We start from the raw sequence: 24,544 nt of genomic DNA on the forward strand, positions 1-24,544 counted from the left end.
AATGTAATTAATGAAATGTAATAGCAATGTTTGTTGTTGTTGTTGTTTAGTCGTTTAGTCGTGTCCGACTCTTCGTGACCCCATGGACCATAGCACGCCAGGCACTCCTGTCTCGCACTGCCTCCCGCAGTTTGGTCAAACTCATGTTCGTAGCTTCGAGAACACTGTCCAACCATCTTGTCCTCTGTCGTCCCCTTCTCCTAGTGCCCTCAATCTTTCCCAACATCAGGGTCTTTTCCAAGGATTCTTCTCTTCTCATGAGGTGGCCAAAGTATTGGAGCCTCAGCTTCACGATCTGTCCTTCCAGGGAGCACTCAGGGCTGATTTCCTTAAGAATGGATAGGTTTGATCTTCTTGCAGTCCATGGGACTCTCAAGAGTCTCCTCCAGCACCATAATTCAAAAGCATCAATTCTTCGGCGATCAGCCTTCTTTATGGTCCAACTCTCACTTCCATACATCACTACTGGGAAAACCATAGCTTTAACTATACGGACCTTTGTCGGCAAGGTGATGTCTCTGCTTTTTAAGATGCTGTCTAGGTTTGTCATTGCTTTTCTCCCAAGAAGCAGGCGTCTTTTAATTTCGTGACTGCTGTCACCATCTGCAGTGATCAAGGAGCCCAAGAAAGTAAAATCTCTCACTGCCTCCATTTCTTCCCCTTCTATTTGCCAGGAGGTGATGGGACCAGTGGCCATGATCTTGGTTTTTTTGATGTTGAGCTTCAGACCATATTTTGCGCTCTCCTCTTTCACCCTCATTAAAAGGTTCTTTAATTCCTCCTCGCTTTCTGCCATCAAGGTTGTGTCATCTGCATATCTGAGGTTGTTGATATTTCTTCCAGCAATCTTAATTCCGGCTTGGCATTCATCTAGTCCAGCCTTTCGCATGATGAATTCTGCATATAAGTTAAATAAGCAGGGAGACAATATACAACCTTGTCGTACTCCTTTCCCAATTTTGAACCAATCAGTTGTTCCATATCCAGTTCTAACTGTAGCTTCTTGTCCCACATAGAGATTTCTCAGGAGACAGATGAGGTGATCAGGCACTCCCATTTCTTTAAGAACTTGCCATAGTTTGCTGTGGTCGACACAGTCAAAGGCTTTTGCATAGTCAATGAAGCAGAAGTAGACGTTTTTCTGGAACTCTCTAGCTTTCTCCATAATCCAGCGCATGTTTGCTATTTGGTCTCTGGTTCCTCTGCCCCTTCGAAATCCAGCTTGCACTTCTGGGAGTTCTCGGTCCACATACTGCCTAAGCCTGCCTTGTAGAATTTTAAGCATAACCTTGCTAGCGTGTGAAATGAGCGCAATTGTGCGGTAGTTGGAGCATTCTTTGGCACTGCCCTTCTTTGGAATCGGGATGTAGACTGATCTTCTCCAATCCTCTGGCCATTGCTGAGTTTTCCAAACTTGCTGGCATATTGGGTGTAGCACCTTAACAGCATCATCTTTTAAAATTTTAAACAGTTCAGCTGGAATATCATCACTTCCACTGGCCTTGTTATTAGCAATGCTTTCTAAGGCCCATTTGACTTCACTCTCCAAGATGTCTGGCTCAAGGCCAGCAACCACACTACCTGAGGTGTACGAGACCTCCATATCTTTCTGGTATAATTAATAGCAATGTTTATTTTTGTATTATTGTAACTGTTTGTTTTATTACTGTGGAATTTCCAAAAGAAAGCATTTGTAAAAATTGAAAGAAAAATTAAAAATAATAAGTTGCATTACTGAAATAAATGCACTTTTCGACGATATTCTAATTTCCCGAATTTCACCTGTGTGTGTGTGTGTGTGTGTGTGTGTGTGTGTGTGTATGAATGAATGAATGAATGAAAAGCATGGGCTCAATCCAGTGGGGAGGTCTCCTGTTCCAGCCTGAAATGAGCAAGTCGAAATGAGTGGGAAGAGCCACTACTTTTTCTCCTGAGTTGTTCCCGTTCACTTCAACAGGGTGAGCTTCGGCTAGAAACCAGTAGAGAAGAAAACAAAATCCATAATGCGGAGGCCTATGTCAGGGCTTTCTAAGCTACGAATTCACTTTCCTGGGTGAATTTGCTGCATCCTCTCCTGCTGCTCCGTCAAAGCTATGCTGTAGTAAAAGGGGCCAGGGGTTCTGCCTTCCTGCATCGGCTAGTGGCCCAACTGTGTCTCTTATCTGAACAGGGATAGCCTGACTTCTGTCGTCTATGCTCTGGTATCTTCTAGGTTAGATTACTGCAATGTGTTATACGTGGGTCTGCCTCTGAAGACTGTTCGGAAACTTCGGCTGGTGCAGAATTCAGCAGCCAAGTTTCTCACCGGGGCAAGACGGTTTGAGCATAATAACACCGATCCTGGCCTGATTGCATGGGCTGCCAATTCATTTCTGCTGGTTTTGACCTATAAAAACCTTAAGTAGCTCAGGATCACAATTCCTCAAGGAGCGTCTCAGACTCTGTGATCATCATCTGAGGCCCTTCTTCATTTCCCCCCTCTGTGAGATGTCCGGAGGGTGGCAACACGAGACTGGGCCTTTTCTCGGGTGGCTCTCCGATTCTGGAATGCTCTTCCTGGGGAGGCTTTCATTGCACCATCGTTATATATCTTTAGTCGCCAGGCAAAAGCTTGCCATTCTAACCAGGCCTTTTGGCCTTCAGTATCTGTGGCCTCTCAGAAGTACAGTGGAACCTCAGTTTATGAACGCAATCCGTTCCACGGAGGCGTTCATAAACAGAGGCATTCACTCCCCGAAGGTATGCTTTTGTGCGTGCGCGAAGCACCGATAGAGCGCTTCTGCGCACGCACGCGCTACGCAGATCGCTTCTGCGCCTGTGCGAGCTGCGCAGAAGCGATCTGCGCATCCGACTCTGCGGAACCCGGATGTAAACACTTCCGGGTCCACGGCATTCGTAAACGGAGGCGTTCATAAACAGAGGTAGTTGTAAACCGAGGTTCCACTGTAGGTGGGATGTTTTTGATGTACAGCATTTTCCCTTGTCACTTGGTTTTCATGTACCTATGTGGGTTTTTCTGATTTTTGTTTGATTGGTTGTCATTCGCTTTGGGCTGCCTTGAGCAAGATAAAGCGATTAACAAGCATAATAAATAATATTAATAATAATTCAGAGGGCTGGCAGGTATACGGAGAGAGAATGTAAGAATTTAGAGCCGAGGGACCTTTCTATCAGGGGTGGGAAACTCCAGGTTCTGTGTGTTTGTGTGTGTGTGTAATGTGGCCCTTTAGGCCTCTTTACCTGGCCCTTCGGATTCTGCCCAGGCCATGCCCTCTTTCCCCAGCCACGCCCCTCCCCAGCCTTCCATTCTCCTTTTGCCTGGCTGAAATGTGTTCATGAATTGTGAAGGTGCCTCTGGCTTGTTTGGCTGGAGGATGGAGAGATTGGATGGAGGTGTGTAGCAACCTCTGAATTTTGCATGTCTGGAATGTAGCCAGTTCACAGAAAGGTAGAAATTAAATCCCTTGTTCTGTTTACATTTGCTCTCCGGTCCTCACCCAACCGCAGGCATGTGGCCTTTAGGAGATTGCCCCATGAGACCAAAGAAGATTTTCCATCCCTGGGTTAGAACCTGAACAGCAGACTGAGTGGGCAACACAGAAAAACCTTGTCAGATTTCTCCACTACCGTGGGATAGATTTATTTCTATATCCATGCCTGTGCATGCACATTAACATATGCAAATCTTATGTAAACCAGGGGCCCCCTTTAGTCCTCTTCAGGTAGTGTTGTGAGGAGCTGCTCTCTTTCGTACCGAGGAAACCTCAGATTTTGTGCTAAGCGAGAGACTCTCTTTCCTCCATGCAAACACAATTACGCAAATCAATGCAACATGTTTGCAAACGGGCTTCATTTTGCATTGACTCCGCTCAGCGTGTTCAGATCCAGATTGTTGCTGAGAGGGGGGCGTTCCCCCCCCCCAGTAGTTGCTAAATTTGGAGGTTTGGGGCGAGGCACAGTATATATAGTGACAGAAGGAGAATGAGAAATTGGTGAGTGGCAACTGTGTTGACGTAGCTGCAGACTAGGGGACGGGGGGGGGGAGGAATATGACAAGGGAGGATAACTTTTGGTGGGGGGTTGGAAGGGGAGGGAACTTCCTCCCTAACACCTTGTTTTATTTGGTTATTTATTTGCTTATTAAATTTCTATCCTGACCTTCCTCCCCAAGTAGCCCAGTCTGGCAAACAATAAAACAGCAAAATTTGATGAATATATGCAGGTCAGGATTGGTTTAACAAGGTGGGATTTGGAGGGGAGATTGAGACTTATTATTATTATTATTTATATCCCGCCCATCTGGCTGGGTTTCCCCAGCCGCTCGGGGCAGCTCTCAACAGAATATTAAAAACACGATAACACATCAAACATTAAAAGCTTCCCTAAACAGGACTGCCTTCAGAAGTCTTCTAAAAGCCAGGTAGTTGTTTACTAAGCCCATTTAATGAGTCAAGTTCACAGCAGTGGTAAGTTTTGAACTGTCAGTTTCCTGGTCCACAGCTCAGTCTCTTAAGCCATTAGGCTAGCTCTCATGTATGGCACTTCCCCCTTGCAGCTCATCTCAGTCCAGCAAACACAATCAGTGTGTGAAAACTGATTTTTGTAGGCATGGATTTTGCTGCTCAGAGTGTAACCAGCTACCCAGATATACACATTTAGGCTCCCCATAGAGATCCCCATTGGCCGGCCCAGGTCACATCCACACCACATATGGCTTACCGCAAATAATCCTGGGAGCTTTAGTTTGTGAAGGGTGCTCCCAGGATTCTTTGAGGGAAGCCTGTGCTTTAAGTATGCTCTAAACCAAGGAGGGTCCAACATCTCAGAACAAGTGGGCTGCAAGAATACTTTGACACAGAACCCGGTCCGAGCGAGTGATGTAAGGCAGCCATCTTGCACACTTTTTTTCCCCTTGCAAGTATTTTCTATTGAATTCAGTGGTGCTCGCATCTGGTTAGACACACATAGGAGCAGGCTGCAATTGGAGAACCTGTTTGCCAAGGGAGGAGAGATGGAAAATAGGTGTAGGTGAGCAGTTTATCCAAAGCAACAGCAGCGGTAGCAGCTGCAGCCACTAGAAGAGTCTTGTGGAACAAGCAGGTGAGATTGATAAAAGGGTTAGCTGCAGAGATGAGGTTGTGGAAGCCAGACTCATCATGGAAATGAGGTGTCATGCAGGCATCCAGCTAATGGGAGGACTGTGGGAAATCAGTCACAGCAATGGATTATAACCTCTCTCCTTTAAAATATATTTCTCCCCTCCATCCTTCTCCTTTCCTGAGTGTGTCTTGGTCTAGGGTTTGTTTGCTAAATCCTGCAACTGGGGGAGGAGGAAGAGTGAATTTCTGTTTAATTATCGTTTGCTGATGTTTTGAGAGTTAAATTTATTGCGTACTATTCTAACAGATTATTGAATATTACTTTATTTGATATAAGTCATTTCATTTTAAAGCTATGCTTTATTATGACTTTTTGTATTACAAGGTTCTTTGTTGTATTCTGTATTTTGTTGCTGCAAACCATCTCTCTCTAGTAATAGAGAGAGGCAGTATACAAATTAAAAGTGAAATGAAATGAAGGGGAGAAAGTTCACATTTTGCAACCTGTCAAACATAGAAATACAGAAATGAAAGAACATCCAAACTCATGTTTTATTTCCCAAAACGAAAGAACGACCAGTTGTTTGGAAATGTAATCATTTGTTGTTTTCCTTTCATGCTAAGATGATGGTTGTTTCGTTGGTATTCCTCACTTTTTTAAAGCGTTTCCTCTGTGGAAAGCCCCGATTCTCTCTGCTTTTCCTTGTGCTGAACTGTAATAAAGATGTTGAGTCTTGTTTTTTGGTCTCTTCTCAGCTGCCCTCCTGAATGTGATGCTCAGAAAAGGAGGGCAAGGTTCTGACCGACAGCGGCGTCTCTGACCCTTCCTTGGCATCCAGAGGGGGCATTGGCCGAAGAGACGGACCGCACAGGAATGGGTAGCCATGAGAAGGACCCATCTTCTCCCAAGAGGGCTCCGCCCCCATCTCGCTCCAACAGCACTGTGTCTTCCAAGCACAGCATTGTCCGGCAGGTGAGATGTCTCCCCTCTGACCAAGAGTTGGTAGCTTGTGGCCCTCCAGATGTTGTTGATCTCCCAACACCCATTGTCCCTGTCCATTGGCCATACTGGCTGGGCTGGTGGGAGCTGCCGGCCACTCCTGGAGGAACTGCATAAACAATCTGCACGCATTCCAGAGGTTGGTGGGAGGGGCTTTCAGGTCAGAGGGTGTGGCCTAAAGGTTAACCAATGGGGATGTCCTTTAATTGAGCCTTTGGACCACGGGTCCCCAAACTTACCTGGCTTCAGGCCGGTGGCCCGCCGCGCCGATTGTGTGGCGGGCTGGAGGGCGGGGGAGCGCGTGGGCGGGGGGAGTGTGCGGCCGTGCGTGCGCATGCGCACGCGCAAACACTATTTCTGGCACACTCCAGACCTGGAAAGCGCTGGAAATAGCTTGTGCGCATGTGCAGAAGTCTCCTCTGACCCGGAAGTACACCGGAAATGATGCTTGTTCGTGCGCACAAGCTATTTCTGTCGCTTTTCCAGGTTGGACGTGGGCAGCCGTGCCGGTAAGAGCGGGCGGTGGCAGCGGGGGTTGCCGGGGGCCGTATAAAAGAGCCTCGCGGGCCGTAGTTTGGGGACCCCTGCTTTGGATTGCAGTGCAAAACTTCAACCAGTTTCCCCCCTGGGAGAACACCCCTACTCTTCTTTCTAATGATGTTGTTGTTGTTGTTTTTAAATTAAATTCTAGGGTTCTGAAAGCTGGGAGGTGGTGGATGAGCTGCGGATCCAGAGCGGGGCCATTCAGGAGCCAGAGAGGCAGGAGGGCTACCTGTTGAAGAAGCGAAAATGGCCCCTGAAGGGCTGGCACAAGGTGAGATATTTGAAGAAGAAGAGTTTGGATTTGATATCCCGCTTTATCACTACCCGAAGGAGTCTCAAAGCGGCTAACAATCTCCTTTCCCCTCCTCCCCCACAACAGACACCCTGTGAGGTGGGTGGGGCTGAGAGACTTCAGAGAAGTGTGACTAGCCCAAGGTCACCCAGCAGCTGCATGTGGAGGAGCGGAGATGCGAACCCGGTGTTGTGTTGGGAATTGCTGGTCGTGGGTGGGGTTGGTAGTCCTGTTCTAGTGTGATTCCAGACTTCCTGTGGTTCTAAACTGTGGCCCCTTCCGGGGTTTCTCGCTGCCAGACCTCAAGATTTATTATGAGGCCTCATGTATGGTATGGTTAAAAGAATGGGCAATTTTAAGTGACTCCGACCTTCTGGATCTTGAAGGTTTTAACAACAGGTTTACTTGGCACAGCTACCTTTGGCATGAGAAAGTTAAATCACACAGGGGCTTCCTATCACACGTGTTTAGGAGGCCACTGTATGAGGTCTGGAGTAGAGTTAAAAGTTTAATAGAAAGGAGAACCCCAAGGTGGCTGTCGCCAACTGAAATCTTAACAATTAAAAAAACGAATATGGAAACAAACTGGCTATGCTATGAAGATATTCTTGTAGAAACTGAAGAGGGTTGGAAAATCTTAACTTATGATCAACTGAAAGGAAGGGGCATAGGTTGGTTACAATACCATCAGATATATGATCTGTTTAGACAAGATAATAAAAATCACGGCTTCGAGAACAAAAAATCTAAATTTCAATCAGAAATATTGGAAGGCAAAGAAAAATTGTTAACTAAGATGTATGACCTCCTCCTAGATTGGAATACCAAGGATGAAGCAACTAAAGAGTGCATGATCAAATGGGCAGTAGATCTAGGCTATAATATCAGTATTGATCAATGGCAAAAATCAAATCAAATTTACAGCCTGCACTCTTTTAAAAAGAAAACATCATGAAAATGATGTTTAGATGGCATCTTACGCCGGTTAAGTTAGCAAAAATCAACAAGTCTAACAATAAAAAATGCTGGAAGTGTAACATCAAAGAAGGAGACTTTTACCACATGTGGTGGCTCTGTGATAAGGTAAAGATCTATTGGGAGCAAATATATAATGAATTAAAAAGATTGTTACGATACACGTTCCCAAAAAGACCTGAAGAAATGCTATTAGGAATCCTAAGCAGAAGTATAAAGAAAGAAGATCACAAACTTTTCATGTATGCCACCACGGCCGCAAGAGTTATCTTAGCACAAAAGTGGAGAACAATGGAAGTGCCAACGATAGAGGTTTGGAGGGAGAAGTTGATAGAATACTCAGAGCTGGCGAGGCTAACGGGGAGAATCAGGGATCAAAAACAACAAAAGTTTCAAAAAGAATGGGAAAAATTTATAATTTATAGGAAAGACTATTGTAAAATTTAAACAAAGAAAGACCAAGGAGAAAATAAAAGGAGAGAAAGGAAAAAAAAAGGAAAACTGGTAGATTACCATTATAAAATGCAACAAGAGGATAAGTAACCAGGACGTAAAATTAATTATGTGGAAAATGAACGAAAAAAGGTATCTGGTAGAATATATAATGGGACGAAATCAACTGGATGGGAAAGAAAACCAAAAGAGAGAGGAGGAAGTCAAGTTGGGGAAAATGAGGTGAAGATGAAAACAAAGAACAGGAAGAAAAATGTAATAACTTGAGACACAAGCCCAGGCATTCAACATGTATGAAAGGATACTTTATTTGGGAGATGTAAGTTATGAATGGATACCTGTGGTCTTTTTTCTTTTCTTTTTTGTATGAAATAACTTTTTCTTCTTTTTTATGTGATTTGTTATTGTATATAGTTGTAAAATCAATAAAAAGCATATTAAAAAAATAAATAAATAAACTGTGGCCCCTTCCAGGCCTTTGGAATGTAGGTTCAATCAACCCAGGACCAGAGTGGATCCCTCACAGCTTCCAGTGCTGTAGGAGAACCAATGTGTCCAACTCACTCATCCCACATTCACAATAAATCACGCAAACCTCGTAAGATTCATTGCTATGTAGGCAACTTCTTCTGCTCAGTCTCCTGTTGCTACCATGGTTCTTCAGACTGGGGCAAAGGGTATATGCACGTGAAACTTGGAAAATTAGAATATCGTCGAAAAGTGAATTTATTTCAGTAACGCACCTTAAAAGGTGAAACCAATATATGAGATAGATGCATGATATGCAAAGCAAGGTATGTCAAGCCTTTATTTGTTGTAATTGTAATTATTTGTTGTTAGGTGGGTCAATTATAAATGGAATGTAATTAATGAAATGTAATAGCAATGTTTATTTTTGTTTATTTTTTGTATTATTGTAACTGTTTTTTTACTGTGGAATTTCCAAAAGAAAGCATTTGTAAAAATTAAAAATAATAAGTTGCATTACTGAAATAAATGCACTTTTCGACGATATTCTAATTTTCCGAGTTTCACCTCTGTGTGTGTGTGTGTGTGTGTGTGTGTGTGTATATATATATATATATATGTATATGTATATGTATATGTATATGTATATATACATATACATACACACACACACACACACACACACACACACACACACACACATATATATATATATATATATATATATATATATATATATATATATATAGAAAAGCATTGGCTCAATCCAGTGGGGATAAACAGCGATGTTTATTTTTGTATTATTGTAACTATTTGTTTTATTACTGTGGAATTTCCAAAAGAAAGCATTTGTAAAAAATAAAATAAAAATAAAAAAATAATAAGTTGCATTACTGAAATAAATGCACTTTTTGACGATATTCTAATTTCCCGAGTTTCACCTGTATGTGAAAAGGGTGGATATTTTTGTTGTGCCTCCGGTATTTTTTGACCACACATGGTTATTTGTGACTTCTTCCTTTTCTTTCTCCCCTTCTCTCTTTCTCAAAGCGCTATTTTGTTTTGGAGGATGGGATTTTGAAATATGCCACCACACGCCAAGATGTGAGTACAGGGCAGGGAGCCTGGGGTGCCTGGGTTCCAATGAGGTGGGGACTCACGGGAATCTAAGAGCAGAATCAATGAGATTCGTAGGGCAGAGCTCAAAGGGAGGGTCGGTATTCATTTCACCATTTCACCCTCCCTCCCAGGTCTTGAAGGGGAAGCTTCACGGCTCTGTTGATGTCCGCCTCTCTGTCATGTCCGTCAACAAGAAGGCGCAGCGCGTAGATCTGGACACAGAGGAGAACATATATCATCTCAAGGTAAGGCGTGCAAAGGAGGAACCTTGTGCAGGTTGCGGGGTTGTGGTTGTGGTAACAGGACAGGATGGGGCAGAAAAGCATAAGCAACTGAAATGGGGAAAAGGCAAAAGATTTATACGATTTCCCCAGTCCGGGAAATGGGAGCGTTAGCCTGAGGACGGGAAAGCTGAAAATCCTGATCTGGCAAATGATACCTGAAAGGGAGTTTCAGTTTGCTTGCCTCCTGTTCTGGATGAACAAAGGTTTACTGGGAAACAAGATAACAGTACGCAGCACAGTAATGTGTGCCCAATAATCCTGTGCATTGTTTGATAGGCCCCGTGTAGCAGCTTGGGTTTGAAAGCTCTGCATGTATGTAACTGCCTATGCAGTTCTCTGGGTCAGGGTATGGTGTAAAAAAGAGTTGGCTTGTCCTGTTTGTTTGGCTCGTGCTGTTGATCTGGGTTCGAATCCAAGCTAATACATGAACACCAGGGCCCATAAACAGGAGGATTCTGTGGGCATGTAGAGTGTAGGGAAAGGTTTCTCCCCAGCTATGGCAAACCAAGCTAGGTGGACGTCCTTTGCCATTCACTAGATTTAGCTTTCAGCGTATGTTTTCCTAACAGTTCCTAAAACATGCAGGAAGCTGAACATGGTATATATCATTGGTGTCGTCAGATCGGTTTGCTACAAGCTTGGAGCCCTCGCTTGCAGACTTTCATGATGGTTTGACTGTGAACCAGATCGTTTTGTGGATTCTGTGGACTGGGTGGGACAATGCCGTCAAGGTCTTTATTCGTGTTTGCTTTTAAAAAGAAAAAGGGGGGAAGCTTTAATTATTACATTACATAATTCTTTGTTATATTAAAAAACTGTTATGTATTTAAAAGCCTAATAAAAAGATCTGAAAAGAAAGCAAAGCAGCTTTAATCTGCAGGAGAACTAGTACCGGTATCTTGCTCTCTCTTCTCAATAATGAAAACAGAGATATTTTTAATCTGATGGCTGCGAAATAAATTAATCTCCACACTTTAGGTTGAGGTTCAGCTGCACTCAGGACCCTATCGGCTCTTGGGTTCTGATTTCAGACATCAGTGTAAATCTCTACTTGGACGTGTATTTTAATTCCCACCGCCCACCTTTGTGCTCCTAACGGTTCATTCCTTCTAGATTAAATCCCAGGAACTCTTCAATAACTGGGTGGCCAAGCTGTGCTCACACCGCCAAGTGCAGAAGTTGGATGCCTCCCAAAGGCAGTACTTGACTAGTAGCCATGGTGGAAGAGCCTCGCATCCTACACAGGTGAGTTGGTGGGAGGGGGGGGGGAGAACTTTTTGTGTTGCCCAAGATGGGTGGGAAGGAATGATGTTGGGGTGAATGGACAGAGGACTCCAATGTCCCTCCTTGGTTCTTTCCCCCTAGTCATATGGGAAGAAGAGACTTGGGGCCCAGACTCCGGATGCCTTCTTTATTGCACATTCATGACGGTTTGTGCACACGGTGGTATCAGCGGGGTTACACGTAGATCCTGCTTTCAATGCTGTTTGTACCTGCAACAGTTTTGGGGCAGACACACCACTTCATTTCCAATCAGTGCACGTCTCATAACTTCCTGCTGAAATCCTGTCGTTTTTCCATATGAAAAGAATGTTACAGGAGTCTTTTTTGTGTGCCCCTTTTGTTGTGCTACAGCGCAAGAGCTGACCGCTGGAGGGCAATAATTCTGTATCATTCTGGAAGGATGCACTATTTTTGCATCAGTGGCATGTTGCTGAATAGACCTGCCAAAAAAAATAGCTCTGGCAGGAAAGAGTTGCTTTATAGGCCAAAGTTAAGCTTTGGTGGTTCCCGTGGAAATGTTAAGTACATCGAGCAAATACATTTGTAACCTTCAGCTGCTAAGTTGCGTTGGCTGGGTGTATAACTGAATTTGTACATCTCCAGATGTTGTTGTACATCGCCAGCTTCCAATCCTAGCTAGCCATACCGGTTGAGGCTTATGGGAGTTGAGAGTCCAATAAAAGGTTAAAGGTTCCCTACCCCTAGGATGACCAGTATACTAAAGAGCTGCGAGTTCTCCAAGACCAGTTTATGTGGCCTTGTAAAAGAGTTTAAAGTACTGGCACTTAGCTGGTTTCACTTAGTGGATTTATAGAGAAAAGGGGTGCTGAAATCCTAAAATGACTTCGCCTCTGCTGCTCAGCTTTGTGCCAGGGTCCCAGGGAGAGCTTCCTGGTAAACAAGAGGCTAAAAACTCACAGCTGTGGCCTGCTAAATGGACATGCCTTCCCCACAATCCTTTGCTCTTAGCTTCCGTTCTGCCCCCCCCCCATCCTCTTGCCTCCTTCCTGCAGGCCTGCAGCTCACGGCACCGCATTCTGATGTCTGAGAGTGCCCCTGCTTTGTCTTCGCTGGCTGGCCCCCGAGACAAGGTGAATTCTTGGCTGAGCGACAGCAAAGGCCTGGACAGGTGCTCAGCAGGTGAGATGGGATCTTCTTACCGCTTGCCTAGAAAAAAAATGCCCTTTCGCCTCCCACTATTCCCAGCTCCCTCTCCTCCGCTCTTCCAAGCCAGCACTCTTTCTGAAGCACCATCGCTTCTTGACGTCTGCATTTGCTGCTGCCGGCGAACCCTTTCCTATTCCATTGATCTCTCTCTCCTTCTAACACCTTTCCAATAAGATGGCTTTTCCCTAGGGAGGACTCAGCAGGTCAGAAGTGGGCTAAGTAGTTGGAGGGGGTCGGGAATCAGTGGCTTCCAAACTAGGCTTGAAGTGCAAGCCATACCACCCCATGCCTCTACAGCAGGGGTCAGCATACTTTTTTGGGAGGGGGCTGGTTCACCGTCCCCCAGACCTTGTGTGGGGCCGGACTGCACATGCGCACACGGCGGAGGGGGCTTCTCTCTCCCCCCTCTCCCCAAGCCCCTCCCCTCCCCCTGCCTACCTACCAATGCTGCTGCCGGCGCAAGGGCTGGCTGGCTCCAGAGAGGCGCTGTGCTGCAGTCTGCCAACCGTGGCTTTCAGGCCGCTCATCCCGCTGCCGCCGCCAGCCTCTGCCGCTTGCAAGGGCAGGCACAGGAGCCGCGGTTGGCAGAGCGCATCACAGCGCCTCTCTGGAGCCAACCAGCCCTTTCGGAGAGGACGAGTGGCCCGAAAGGGCTGGCTGGCTCCAGAGTGGCGCTGCCCAAAATGGCACTCAGCCAGCTCAGCTCAGCCCCCTTCCTCCTCTATGCAGGGTGGGGAGAAGGGCAGGGAGGAGGCGCCACAGTGTGTGAGAGGGAGATGGGGGAAATGGCACCCCCCAAAAATGGCGGTGCAGAAAAAAAATTAACGAACAGAACCCACACGATCCACGGACCGTCAGCGGGCCGGATCCTGAGGGCAATTGGGCCAGATCTGGCCCTCAGACCGTGGTTTGCCGACCCCTGCTCTACAGTGTTTCCATGAGATAGTACGCATTCTCTTCCAAATGCTCACTGACCCAAGAGCCGATGTACACATCAGACAGGAAGTCCCGCCTCCTGACTTCCTGGCCTGTTTCTGTCACATTAAATCTGCAGACATTGCCCATGCAAGCTCTTCTCGAGTGCAAAATTTCACACGTTTGGTTTCTTTTCCCTCAGAACTCTCCGAATGTCAGGGAAAACTACAAGAGCTGAACCGGATGCTGCAGAGTTTGGAGACCCTGCATCGCATTCCATCTGCTCCCCTCATCTCCAATAGTCAGGTATGTAGAGCGGCGATGGCAACAGATCATCCTCACCTGAGGCCCTTCTTCATGTGCCTCCGCCATGAGAGGTCTGGAGGGTGACAGCATGAGAATGGGCCTTTTCTGCAGTGGCTCCCCACTTGTGGAATGCTCTCCCCAGGGAGGCTCGCCTGGCGCCTTCCTTACATATCTTTAGGCGCCAGGCAAAAACATTCCACTTCTCCCAGGCCTTTGGCTATTTAAACAATCTATGGCCTTTTCAACTGTGTGCGTTTTTTAATTGCCTTTGTTTGTTACCATATTATGCACTTTGGTGTTTTTAGATTGTAAGCCGTCCTGTGGAATAATAGTATTGTAGATTCTGTTATTTGGGTTGTTGTTTTTGTTTCGATTATATATTTTGTGGTTTTATATTTTGATTTTGTTCTGTGAACCGCCCTGAGTCCTCCGGGTATAGGGCAGAAGAGAAGAAGAAGAAGAAGAAGAAGATTTGTAAGGGATCCCAAAGGTCATCTAGCCCAACCCCCTGCAGGGCAGTTGCCTCTGGCTCTGGAGTTGCTTTCTTGCCATTTCAGTAATGTACCAACCATGGTCTTAGAACAGATTTGCATGGTTATGTACCCACTCTTACAACATCTGCCAAATTGAGGAATTCCTGCTTTAAGTTCTCTGACTCTGAATAAACTTTCAATTATAGCTGTGGCAGGAGACTCTTTCTTGATTTTTTTACAGACCTCAGCGAGCACAGAGAGACCCAGGAAAGGGAAGAGATCCACCCGTATCTGGTGCACTCAGAGTTTTGCAAAAGACGACACGATAGGCAGGGTGAGCTGGCTTAGGACTGGGGGGTGTCTGTTCTGATATGGCAGTGATGGCCAGACTTAGCCCACCAGCTGTTTTGGGACTACAATTCCCATCATCCCTGACCATTGGTCCTGTTAGCTAGGGATGATGGGAGTTGTAGTCCCAAAACAGCTGGAGGGCCACGTTTGGCCATCAGTGTGATATGGGATGTGTGAGAGGGTTTGTGTCTAGCTCAGAAAGTGGAGGGTGGCATTTTGCATCGTCTTGCTGTTATTCAGAGAGTAACCCTTTTCTGGGACAGAGGGAAAAGGCCTTTTATTTTATTTTATTAAAGATTTTCTTGATTTACAGAAATATGTGCAATGTCTCTCGTAACATTTTTGCAAATCAGTTTCATTTGTTGAGACATTGGGGGGGAAAGAAGGAGAAAGGCCTTTTAAGCAGTGCTTTTTTTATAAAAAAAATGTTTAGGGATACTCTCATTTTGACTCAAGGAAATCACCATTTTATAGTTCAAATCGGGGAAAATAAATACAGTAAATGGACAAAAGTAGAAAGATTTACAAAATGTTTAGGGGTATGCGTATCCCTGCATCATAGCTGCCAAGTCTCCCGTTTTCCCCGGGAAATCCCCGTTTTTCTAGCTGTTCCTAGCTGAAAAAACGGATTTTTTTCCCCCCAGTTTATTCTGGCGCGGCGGCCATTTTGGAACTGGGCGAAGCATGCTCAGAAGCGACTTTTGATGCTGCTCTGCCCAGTTTGAAAATGGCGGCAGCGCTACTTCTGGTCTGCTATTTCCAGCCCGGTCCCTTATTTCTCTGACAGCCACTTGGCAGGTATGCCCTGCATCCCCACAGAAAAAAAAGGCACTGCTTTTAAGTAATATGGAAGGGGAGAGGGTGCGGTTGGGGAAATGCTCTACTGGGTGTCTAAACCAGAAGTCTTTTGTCGCCTGCAGGTGGGGCGCCTGCATGGCTCTGTGCCCAACCTTTCGAGATATTTGGAATCCTGTCAGAACCAAGCCATCTTTAGCGTCCCTCCGGAATACAGCCAGCTGCAGAGAAGTTTCTGGATTTTAGCTCAGAAAGGTCAGCTTGTGGCAAGTGTTGGCTATTGTTGTTCGCAGCGCTCAGGAATGACAGTCCTACTTTACCTATATTTGTTATTTTTGTTGTGGGTGGAGAGGGATGTGCTGATTTCGAAGGTCAACAGAGAGCAGGAATAAGAGAGATTGGAAGGAAAGATTGTTTTATGGGCTTGTTCCTTTTTTGGGGGGGGGGTAATTTCCCCCATTTCCACAACCTATTCTTTGTTTTCATTGGGTGTTACATACATTTGTTTTCAAATTGCTCAAGGTGGCCTTAAGGGCTAGAAACTTGAGCTTCTTCCTTTAAAAACAAAAGTTGATAATTCCAAGGATTCCAGAGTCCTTGCCGAATGCCCAGTTCTTTATGAATGATGGAATCTGTTTGGGCATGTGCTTTCCTCCTTCGCCAGTTCATGGCTCCCTCAGCAGCGTGCTGGCCGTGCTGACAACGGAGCGAGACCGTCTCCAAGAACTGCAGCGGACGCTCGATCTGCAACGCTCCGCTATGTCTTCCGCACAGGGCGGTCGTGGGGGTGGCATCGGCATGGCAGCAGCTGGGGTAAGGCTCCTCCACTGTCCTCTGTCAGGCTCCCCAATTGCTGGTTTTAAAACGTTACTGGTACAGTGGTACCTTGGTTCTCAAACTTAATCCATTCCGGAAGTCCGTTCCAGAACCAAAGTGTTTGAAAACCAAGGTGCGCTATCCCCTAGAAAGTAATGCAAAATGGATTAATCTGTTCCAGACTTTTAAAAACATAAAACAGCTATTTAACATGAATTTTACTATCTACCGAGACCATTGATCCATAAAATGAAAGCAGTAAACAATGTACTGCAGTCAATCAATCAATCAGCAGCTGAACTGGGTTCCACACAGTCACACACAGAAAGAGCTACAAAAAGAAAAACCCAAAATAAATAGCAAAAAACAGACAGACCTCAACGTAACACTCAAATCGGAAGTGTGGCACTCAAAACGGTGCACGCTTGGCTTCCGAAAAAAAGTTCATAAACCGGAACACTTACTTCTGGGTTTACAGTGTTTGGGTTCCAAGTTGTTTGAGTACCAAGGCGTTTGAGAACCAAGGTTTAGAATTATTACTATTTTTTTAAAAAAAACAAAACAAACCCAGCAACAACCAAGAAGGGAGCATATGCAGAATGCTGTAGCATTGGCACAGTGTAGCTCAATCTGTGTATATATGTGACTTGAGTAGCTGGTTAAAGTCACATGAACTTGGGTGGGCAGGTAGTTTCAGGCAGGTAAAGGGAGTCTGGAGGGAGGAAGCTGAAGCTGACCAAGTGATGGAAGGAGGAGCAGGGACTCACGGCAAGCAATCTATCCCTTCTCCAGTAGCCAGTCGCGTGGGGACAGTGCCGGATTTACGTATACGCTAAACAAGCTATATCTTAGGGCCCCACTCTCTTGGGGGGGGGTCCAAAGTGGGGGAAAACTGGATGTACATTTCCAAAATATAAACAATTAAAACAAAACCATAGAGCAACAGTGTTTTGTGTGTTGTGTAGGCTCCTGTGATGTAAGTAATGGGCCCTGCCTGCTAGCCTGCTCCCTAAAATATCACTGGTTTGCTCATTTCTATATATAGGGTGCCTACACCCTGCATGGACTGGTTGCAAGTCAACGTGCAAATGGCTTTAGATGCCTATTAGGTCAGGCATAGGCAAACTCGGCCCTCCTGGTGTTTTGCGACTACAATTCCCATCATCCTGTTAACTAGGGATGATGGGAGTTGTAGTCCCAAAACATCTGGAGGGCCGAGTTTGCCGACGCCTGTACTGTATTAGGTCCATAAATCACCATATAGCATATATTCAACACAAAAAAACAGCGACAATTTGTTGTTGACAAAGGACAGCTGGACGTATAAAGGACCCCATTACCTTCAGTAGCTTAGGGCCTCATCAAACCGAAATCCAGCCCTGGGTGGGGAGGAAGAGATGGGGAAAGAAAGAGGGGGAACACAGTGACTAGCTCTGCCCTCAGTCCTGGGATAGCTCAGTCAGTAGAGCATGAGACTCTTAATCTCAGGGTCGTGGGTTCGAGCCCCACGTTGGGTGAAAGATTCCTGTGTTGCAAGGGGTTGGACTAGATGACCCTCAGGGTCCCTTCCAACTCTACAATTCTATGATTCACTTCCTCAGGTGGCTTTGGGCACACACACACACCCAGCCCCTTTGGGGGAATGCAAACCTTGACCAAAAGAAGTTTTCCATCTTTGATTTAAGTGTATGCCCAAGTCATAGAGAATATGGGGCTCCGCAGATGCCTGTTTTTGGTTGTGCATTCATGATAGATTTGGGATCACGATGGTATTGAGCCAGGTATAAGCGGTCCCGTTTTCAATGCTCCTGCGAATGTTTTCGGGCAGGCATACCATTTTTTTGTTTCCAGTCAGTGCATGCCCAAAGCCTTGTCAAATATTGCACCGCAAGCATGCCACTTAATTTATTTAATTTTTACCTCACTTTTGTTGCAGTATATTGCAAGAGGGCCCTTCCAAATGACAATAATGCGATAAAATCCATGGCCCCCAAATGCGTCAGTGGAGCCTGTATAAGCCCCACCCCTGTTCTGCCTTCTTCCAGGCCCCACACATCGGCGATTGCACGTCAGTAGGACGCACCTAAAATGGTCGCCACCTGTAGATAATAGATAATAATTTACTATTATTGAATCAATGACATGTTGCAGGATACACACACAACCCCCCCCCCAAAAAAAACCCCAGTCTGGAAGGGTCCCGTATCTTTCTGGTGGTTTTGAGCGCCAGTACCTCATGTCTGAGAAATTTAAGCATTGCCTGGTCTATGATGCTCTACATGGCAATTTCTTTATCTACATTCTGCGGCCCTCTCTAAATTCCTCCTTTTCCCCCTCCTGGCTTCTCTGCAGACACTGGACAATATGGAATGTATCCGCCGTTTCCATTCTCTCTCCATCTCCTCGGACACAACCCTGGACTCCTTTGCCTCATTTAACCCTGATGAGGTAAACTGTCCTTTTTTTTTTTTTACGGCAGAGAAAACGTGTGCCGCTACATCCTAGCTGGGGCTGATAGGAGTTGTAGTCCAAAACGACTGGAGGGCGCCAGGTTGGCAAAGGCTGCTGCAGGCTCTCAACCTGATCGGAGAATATTGCAGAGAGCTCCAGTTAAACCCAGAGATGGACTAAGCAGCCTGATTCCATCCTGTTTGAGTTTCACTGGTGCTTGGTCATAGATCTGTTCCATCTTGTTGTGTGCAACTTTTTGGAAAGAAAAAAAGCCTGTGTTTAAGTTGTATGCAATTCGTGTGCGGATGAGCCCTTGGAGTCCAATTTGGAAGCAAGTTCTTTTTTTCTTTTTTTTTAAATACATTTTATTCCAATTTTCCAAATTCAACAAATTAACAAAACCAATCTTTTATACAAGATCTTATATTCACATCTTTTACCTTGCTCCGCCGAGCTATGACTTCCCCCCCTCCCTTCATGCGGGTTTCTTGTTAATTCCTTTTTTTGCAGTTCCTTTTTTAACATATTGGTCAATTCGTAAGGTTTATTTTAATCCTGCGAGAGTTTTTAATGATCTACAGTTTTTCTCCATATAGTCCACATATTTACTCCAGTCCTTTTGAAACCTTGTCTCCCCCTGGTCACGAATCTTGCATGTCAATCTAGCAAGTTCAGCATAGTCCATCATTTTTATCTGCCACTCCACAATTGTAGGTAATTCCTGTAATTTCCATTTTTGGGCTAACAAAGTCCTAGCCGCGGTTGTTGCATACATAAACAGTGTTTGATCTTCTTTTCTAATCTCTCCTCCTATTATTCCTAACAAAAATGCTTCTGGTTTTTTTGGGAAGGTATATCTAAACATCTTTTTCAATTCATTATATAAACTTTCCCAAAATCTTTTAACTTTTTCGCATGTCCACCACATATGATAAAATTCACCATCTTTCTCTTTACATTTCCAGCAACTTTTATCACTCATTCTATACATTTTAGCTAACTTAACTGGAGTTAAATACCATCTGTACATCATCTTATATACATTTTCTTTCAAGGCAGTACATGCTGTAAATCTTAAAGTTTGATTCCATAGTTTCAACCACGCATCATATTCAATATTATGCCCCAAATCTTTTGCCCATTTAATCATCACTTCTTTTGTCAACTCATCTTTTGTATACCACTCCAACAACAGATCATACATCTTTGCCAAAAGCTTTGTTTTGCCTTCTAGCACTTCTATTTGAAATTTGGATCTTTTATCCTCAAAACCTATTTTTCTATCTTCTTTAAGCACATCATTTATTTGATGGTATTCTATCCATCCTGTTAACACTCCTTTAATGTCCTCAAAAGGTTTTAAACTCCATCCTTTTTCAGTTTTCGTCAAGATTTCCTCATACGTGGCCCGCCTCTTTTCCATAAAATTTGGAAGCAAGTTCAGGAGTGTTGGATTGGGCTGATCCACTGCAAAATAAACAGACCGAACAAATTCCTGAGTCCCTAAGGCAGGATAATCCCTTCCAAACCACTAAAAGCCATTACTTGCACAGGTTGTTACTCTGGCCATTAGGTTGGATGTTAGATTTAAAAAAAAGGATTATGGAGAGATTCATGGAAGGTGAGGTTCATCCACAGCTATTGGCAGTGATAGCCAGAGGAGCTCTACTTCCAGGTTAAGGGATGCGGGTGGCGCTGTGGTCTAAACCTCTGAGCCTCTTGGGCTTGCTGATCAGAAGGTTGGCAGTTCGAATCCCCGTGATGGGGTGAGCTCCTGTTGCTCTGTCCCAGTTGCTGCCAACCTAGCAGTTCGAAAGCATGCCAGTGCAAGTAGATAAATAGTTATCACTGCGACAAGAAGGTAGACAGCATTTCCGTGCGCTCTGGTTTCCGTCACGGTGTTCCGTTGCAGCAGAAGTGGTTTAGTCATGCTGTCCACATGACTTAGAAAGCTGACTGTGGACAAATGCCGGCTCTCTCGGCCTGAAAACGAGATGAGCGCTGCAACACCATAGCCTGGACTTAATCGTTCAGGGGTCCTTTACCTTTTCTTACCTTTACTTCCAGGTTATAGGTTGTTTGGGCGGACAAGGGAGGCCTTGTTGCTTTTGGGCCTGCCTTGTAAAAACCCATCACGTTTGATCTATTCTTTGCAAATTTAAGCAAAGCCCTTGCTGCCATTTAAGAAACCAATCCTTCTGTGTGCCTCAATGCGCTTTAGTGTTCTCTAACTAATTCCAAAGCAATTTGAAGATGAGAACCACGGGGTCTGCTGGGTTGATGCGCCCCGTACGGTGTTACACGTCTATATCAGAATGGCTCTTGCATATTGATTTCTTGGCAACGTTTTTTCCTTTCTCTGCCCTCTAGCCGGATGTCCTGTTGGCTAAAGGTCAGGAGCAGCAGCTCTCCAATCGCAGCATCGTGTCTCTCTCCGACTCGCACACGGAGTTCTTCGATGCCTGCGAGGTTTTCCTGTCGGCCAGCTCATCTGAGAACGAGGTTAGTGGATGTAGCCATTGGGGGGGGTCTTTAAAACAGAATGGAGAATCTGTGGCCCACTAGTTGTTCCCGGGCTACAGCTTCCATCATCTAGAGGTACTGTACACGGGTTCCCCATATAAATAAACCAAATGATTGTGGTAATTTAGAGCAAATGGTCGAAACCCAGCATTTATGGCAACACACATCAACAGGTGAAATTATAGCTGATCCCAGCATAATCTTCCCTGCTGCAGATTAATTGCAAGGTGTTCTTACAGGCCGTTAGGAGAGAGTGGTTGTTTCAGCAGAAAACCCGCTCTTTAGCACTCAATCAGAGCAAACGTCAGTTTGGGGTTTCTGCAGATGGACGTTTGCTCTGGTTGAGCGCTAAAGAGCGGGTTTTTGCAGGGAAAGCTCTGGAGCATTAAAAATTGCTTGGACACAGAGCTTTAAAGAGCAGGCTGCGCCTGGAAAAAGTGAAGGAAAGGTAAGTGTGAATAAGGCCAGTGTCTCTACCTGCTGATGCCTGAAAAAAATACCCAGCAACCTTCAAACAGGACTTCCAGCTTCCTGCTGTGGGGAATGGCTGCCTCCCACAACAATTCGGATTGTAATTTGGTTTTTGTGTGTTGTTGTTTTTCTTGATTTGGATTATGATTGGATTGGATTTGTTATTAATTAGATGGTTTCAATGGGAAACTAATAAAAATTATTTTGAAAAATGAAAGAAAAAAATAACCAGCAACCACAAGCAAATGCACAATAATGTTGCCCAATTAACTTCCTGCACATCTGAGCTCATATTCTTAAAAACAACTGTTGGTGAGTGATTCATTTTTTTAAATATAGGCCTTTGCAGCATTTTTTTTAAAAAAGCAGTGGGAATGGTAAATAAATTGGATTTAGATCTTAATCCAGCTTTTCAGGGTATGATCTTGTGTTACACGCTCCATATCTTTAAAAAAGAAACAAATAGAATTACATTTTTGTTGCTGTTTCTTCACTGTCGTCTTTCTCTCTCTCTCTCTCATCCTCTTGTGAATTAGCCAGCAGCAGAGCCACTCCCCCCCGCCTAGCAGCTGCTGTTGCCCCCCATCCCACCCCCCAGTGGCCTATTCCCACCCCAACTCCTCATATACATCTGCCCAGATCTTTTATGTTCAGTCCCTTTCTCTTCGCTCCCTCTTCCTAGTAGAAGGTCCAGGCTTAGCCCGATTCTACAATGCGTTCTCTTAGGCCTCTCCTCCTCCTCCTGCTGCTTTTCTACCACCTTTTCTCTTTCGGACACAACTCTAGGTGCCTGCTTCAAATTGAGAGACTCAGGAGCACTATGGTATTGAATTTCATGCAGCTCTTCTCATGAGTCTTGAAGGCATCTGAGGAGATGGCTGGGCTTTTCCAACTTGCTATTCCTTTGATGTCCAAGGCCTCAACTCGTGTCTTCTTCTTTCGATTGCTTTGAAGAGTTCTTTGTCAGTCTCTGCATTGTGGACCTGGAGAATCCTGTGGAATCTTTCTCTTTTCTTTGTCCTCTGTCTCGCCTTCTATCCTACACTTCACGGGAGAAGCAGCCTTTGCTTCCCACATATCCTCTCTGGCTTCCAGGTTCAGTCATTTTGCTGGGGATGAATTTCGGGGCCTAATTGCCTCTGCCCCCTTTTCGCTATAGGGCCAAGAGTACATAAGGCTGAGGGACTTCCCAGAAGCCTCTTCCTTTAAAGTGAGGAACCTTTGTTCTTCCAGGTGTTGCTGAACTACAATTCCCATCAGCCCCCGTCAAGCATGGTCGTTGACCAGTGATGATGGGAGTTGTAGTTCAGCAACATCTGGAGGGACAAAGGCTCACCACTCCTGCTTTGAAACTCATTGGGAGAATGGTGATTGCACTGACTAAATTTGTGCTGTCAGTCCACCCTGATGCCATTTTTCAAAAGCATCCCTGTTGGATTTTTTTCTGGGCCTTTTTATATAAGATCCACCTCCGTCCAACTTGCCCACACAAGAAAGTTGCATTGGATTCCATGCCCCTTGCCTAAGTCCTAGCCTTTTGCCCTGCCTCTGATTCCATTTAAACTCAACACAGCCACCTCCTCCTCCCCGTCATTCCTCTTTCCTGGCAAACCCACCACTTCCCTTGGCCTGTGTAACCTCTGTTGCTCCTCCAGGCCACAGACGACGAGTCCTGCATCAGCGAGGTGACTAACAGCATCTTGGAGGAAGCCACAGACATGGCGGGAGGACCTGGGCGTTGTCACAAAGGTACCTGTTCCAGGAGGTGATCAGGGTGTGTGTGCTTGCAGAGGAGGAGCTACAGAACAGAGCCGTGACTAGGGGAGGGGATAAATCAGGGGCAGGAAACCTGTGGACTACAACTCCCCTTCTCCTCGACAAATGTCCTTGCTCGCTGAAGCTGATGGGAGTTGTAGGCGAACAGCATCTGGAGGGCACTAAAGAACAATGAGCTGGAGGTAATCCATCCTTTATATAAATGTCGCCTGCCGTCCCCGAGTATATGCCGACATCCTAGAATAAGTTATACAAAATAGTAATAGTACAAGAGTTGGAATTGGGGGGGGGGAACCATTCACATAACAAATGGTTGACATTTTGGATTTCACTTCTACAGGGGTGTAGGCTGTCAAGAGCAACATTCCTAGGGGATAACTGGGAGCAGGGTGGGGCTGATGCTAGAATTGGGTGGAACCAGAGCTGAAAGTGGGTGGGACCCCTATTCTTCCCCTGCCCCAGCTCCAGCTCCAGCTCCAGCTCCAGCTCCAGCTCCAGCTCCAGCTCCAGCTCCAGCTCCAGCTCCAGCTCCAGCTCCAGCTCCAGCCCCAGCCCCAGCCCCAGCCCCAGCCCCAGCCCCATTCATTGCTTTTTTTCTCAGCCACCGCTTTCTCCCTCCCTCCCTCCCTCTTCCTCCACACCCCGTGGGCTGGTAAGGGTGGGTGGGGAGAGCACAAAGATCCCTCTTGCCTGAGGTCTGATCTGATCACTAGCAGAGGGGGCTTCCTCCCCCCCCCCATTTTGACTCTCCCTTCTCTTCCCAGCACTCTAAGTTGTCCCCATCTTGCCTTCCTTCTTCCCTGGCAAGCTCCTTCCCACTGTCATGAAGCGAGTCAGGGGGCTGCAAGCTTCCCACTCCTCCACTATCACAAAGTGTGGGATTAGCTGCTAGGTGAGATGACTTTAAAAGTGAAAGAACAAACCCCTGGAGGGTGCGTGTGTCTGTCTGTCTGTCTATCCCTGTTATCCACTCAGTGGAGCTT

General features: G+C 45.6%; 1 protein-coding gene across 7 annotated transcripts in view; it reads left to right on the top strand.

Moving 5' to 3' along the window:
* The window catches only part of OSBPL7 (oxysterol binding protein like 7), a 41,865-nt gene that overhangs the window by 5,148 nt on the left and 12,173 nt on the right, over positions 1–24,544 (top strand). For 6 of the 7 annotated variants that reach the window (XR_009558455.1, XM_035135434.2, XM_060281443.1 and 3 more), the window contains exons 2-14: positions 5,856–6,072; positions 6,791–6,913; positions 9,881–9,934; positions 10,081–10,194; positions 11,347–11,478; positions 12,531–12,657; positions 13,802–13,905; positions 14,620–14,712; positions 15,650–15,779; positions 16,189–16,337; positions 18,693–18,788; positions 21,162–21,293; positions 23,441–23,534. Coding sequence is in view for 6 of the 7 variants with exons in the window: in XM_035135434.2 (XP_034991325.2) it covers positions 5,974–6,072; positions 6,791–6,913; positions 9,881–9,934; positions 10,081–10,194; positions 11,347–11,478; positions 12,531–12,657; positions 13,802–13,905; positions 14,620–14,712; positions 15,650–15,779; positions 16,189–16,337; positions 18,693–18,788; positions 21,162–21,293; positions 23,441–23,534 (1,447 nt within the window). In the remaining variant the exon portion in view is untranslated. The remainder of the gene's footprint in view (positions 1–5,855; positions 6,073–6,790; positions 6,914–9,880; positions 9,935–10,080; positions 10,195–11,346; positions 11,479–12,530; positions 12,658–13,801; positions 13,906–14,619; positions 14,713–15,649; positions 15,780–16,188; positions 16,338–18,692; positions 18,789–21,161; positions 21,294–23,440; positions 23,535–24,544) is intronic. The other variant, XM_060281442.1, reaches the window with a different exon arrangement.

This window comes from Zootoca vivipara, chromosome 13, assembly GCF_963506605.1.
Source record: "Zootoca vivipara chromosome 13, rZooViv1.1, whole genome shotgun sequence".
Classification (NCBI taxonomy): domain Eukaryota; kingdom Metazoa; phylum Chordata; class Lepidosauria; order Squamata; family Lacertidae; genus Zootoca; species Zootoca vivipara.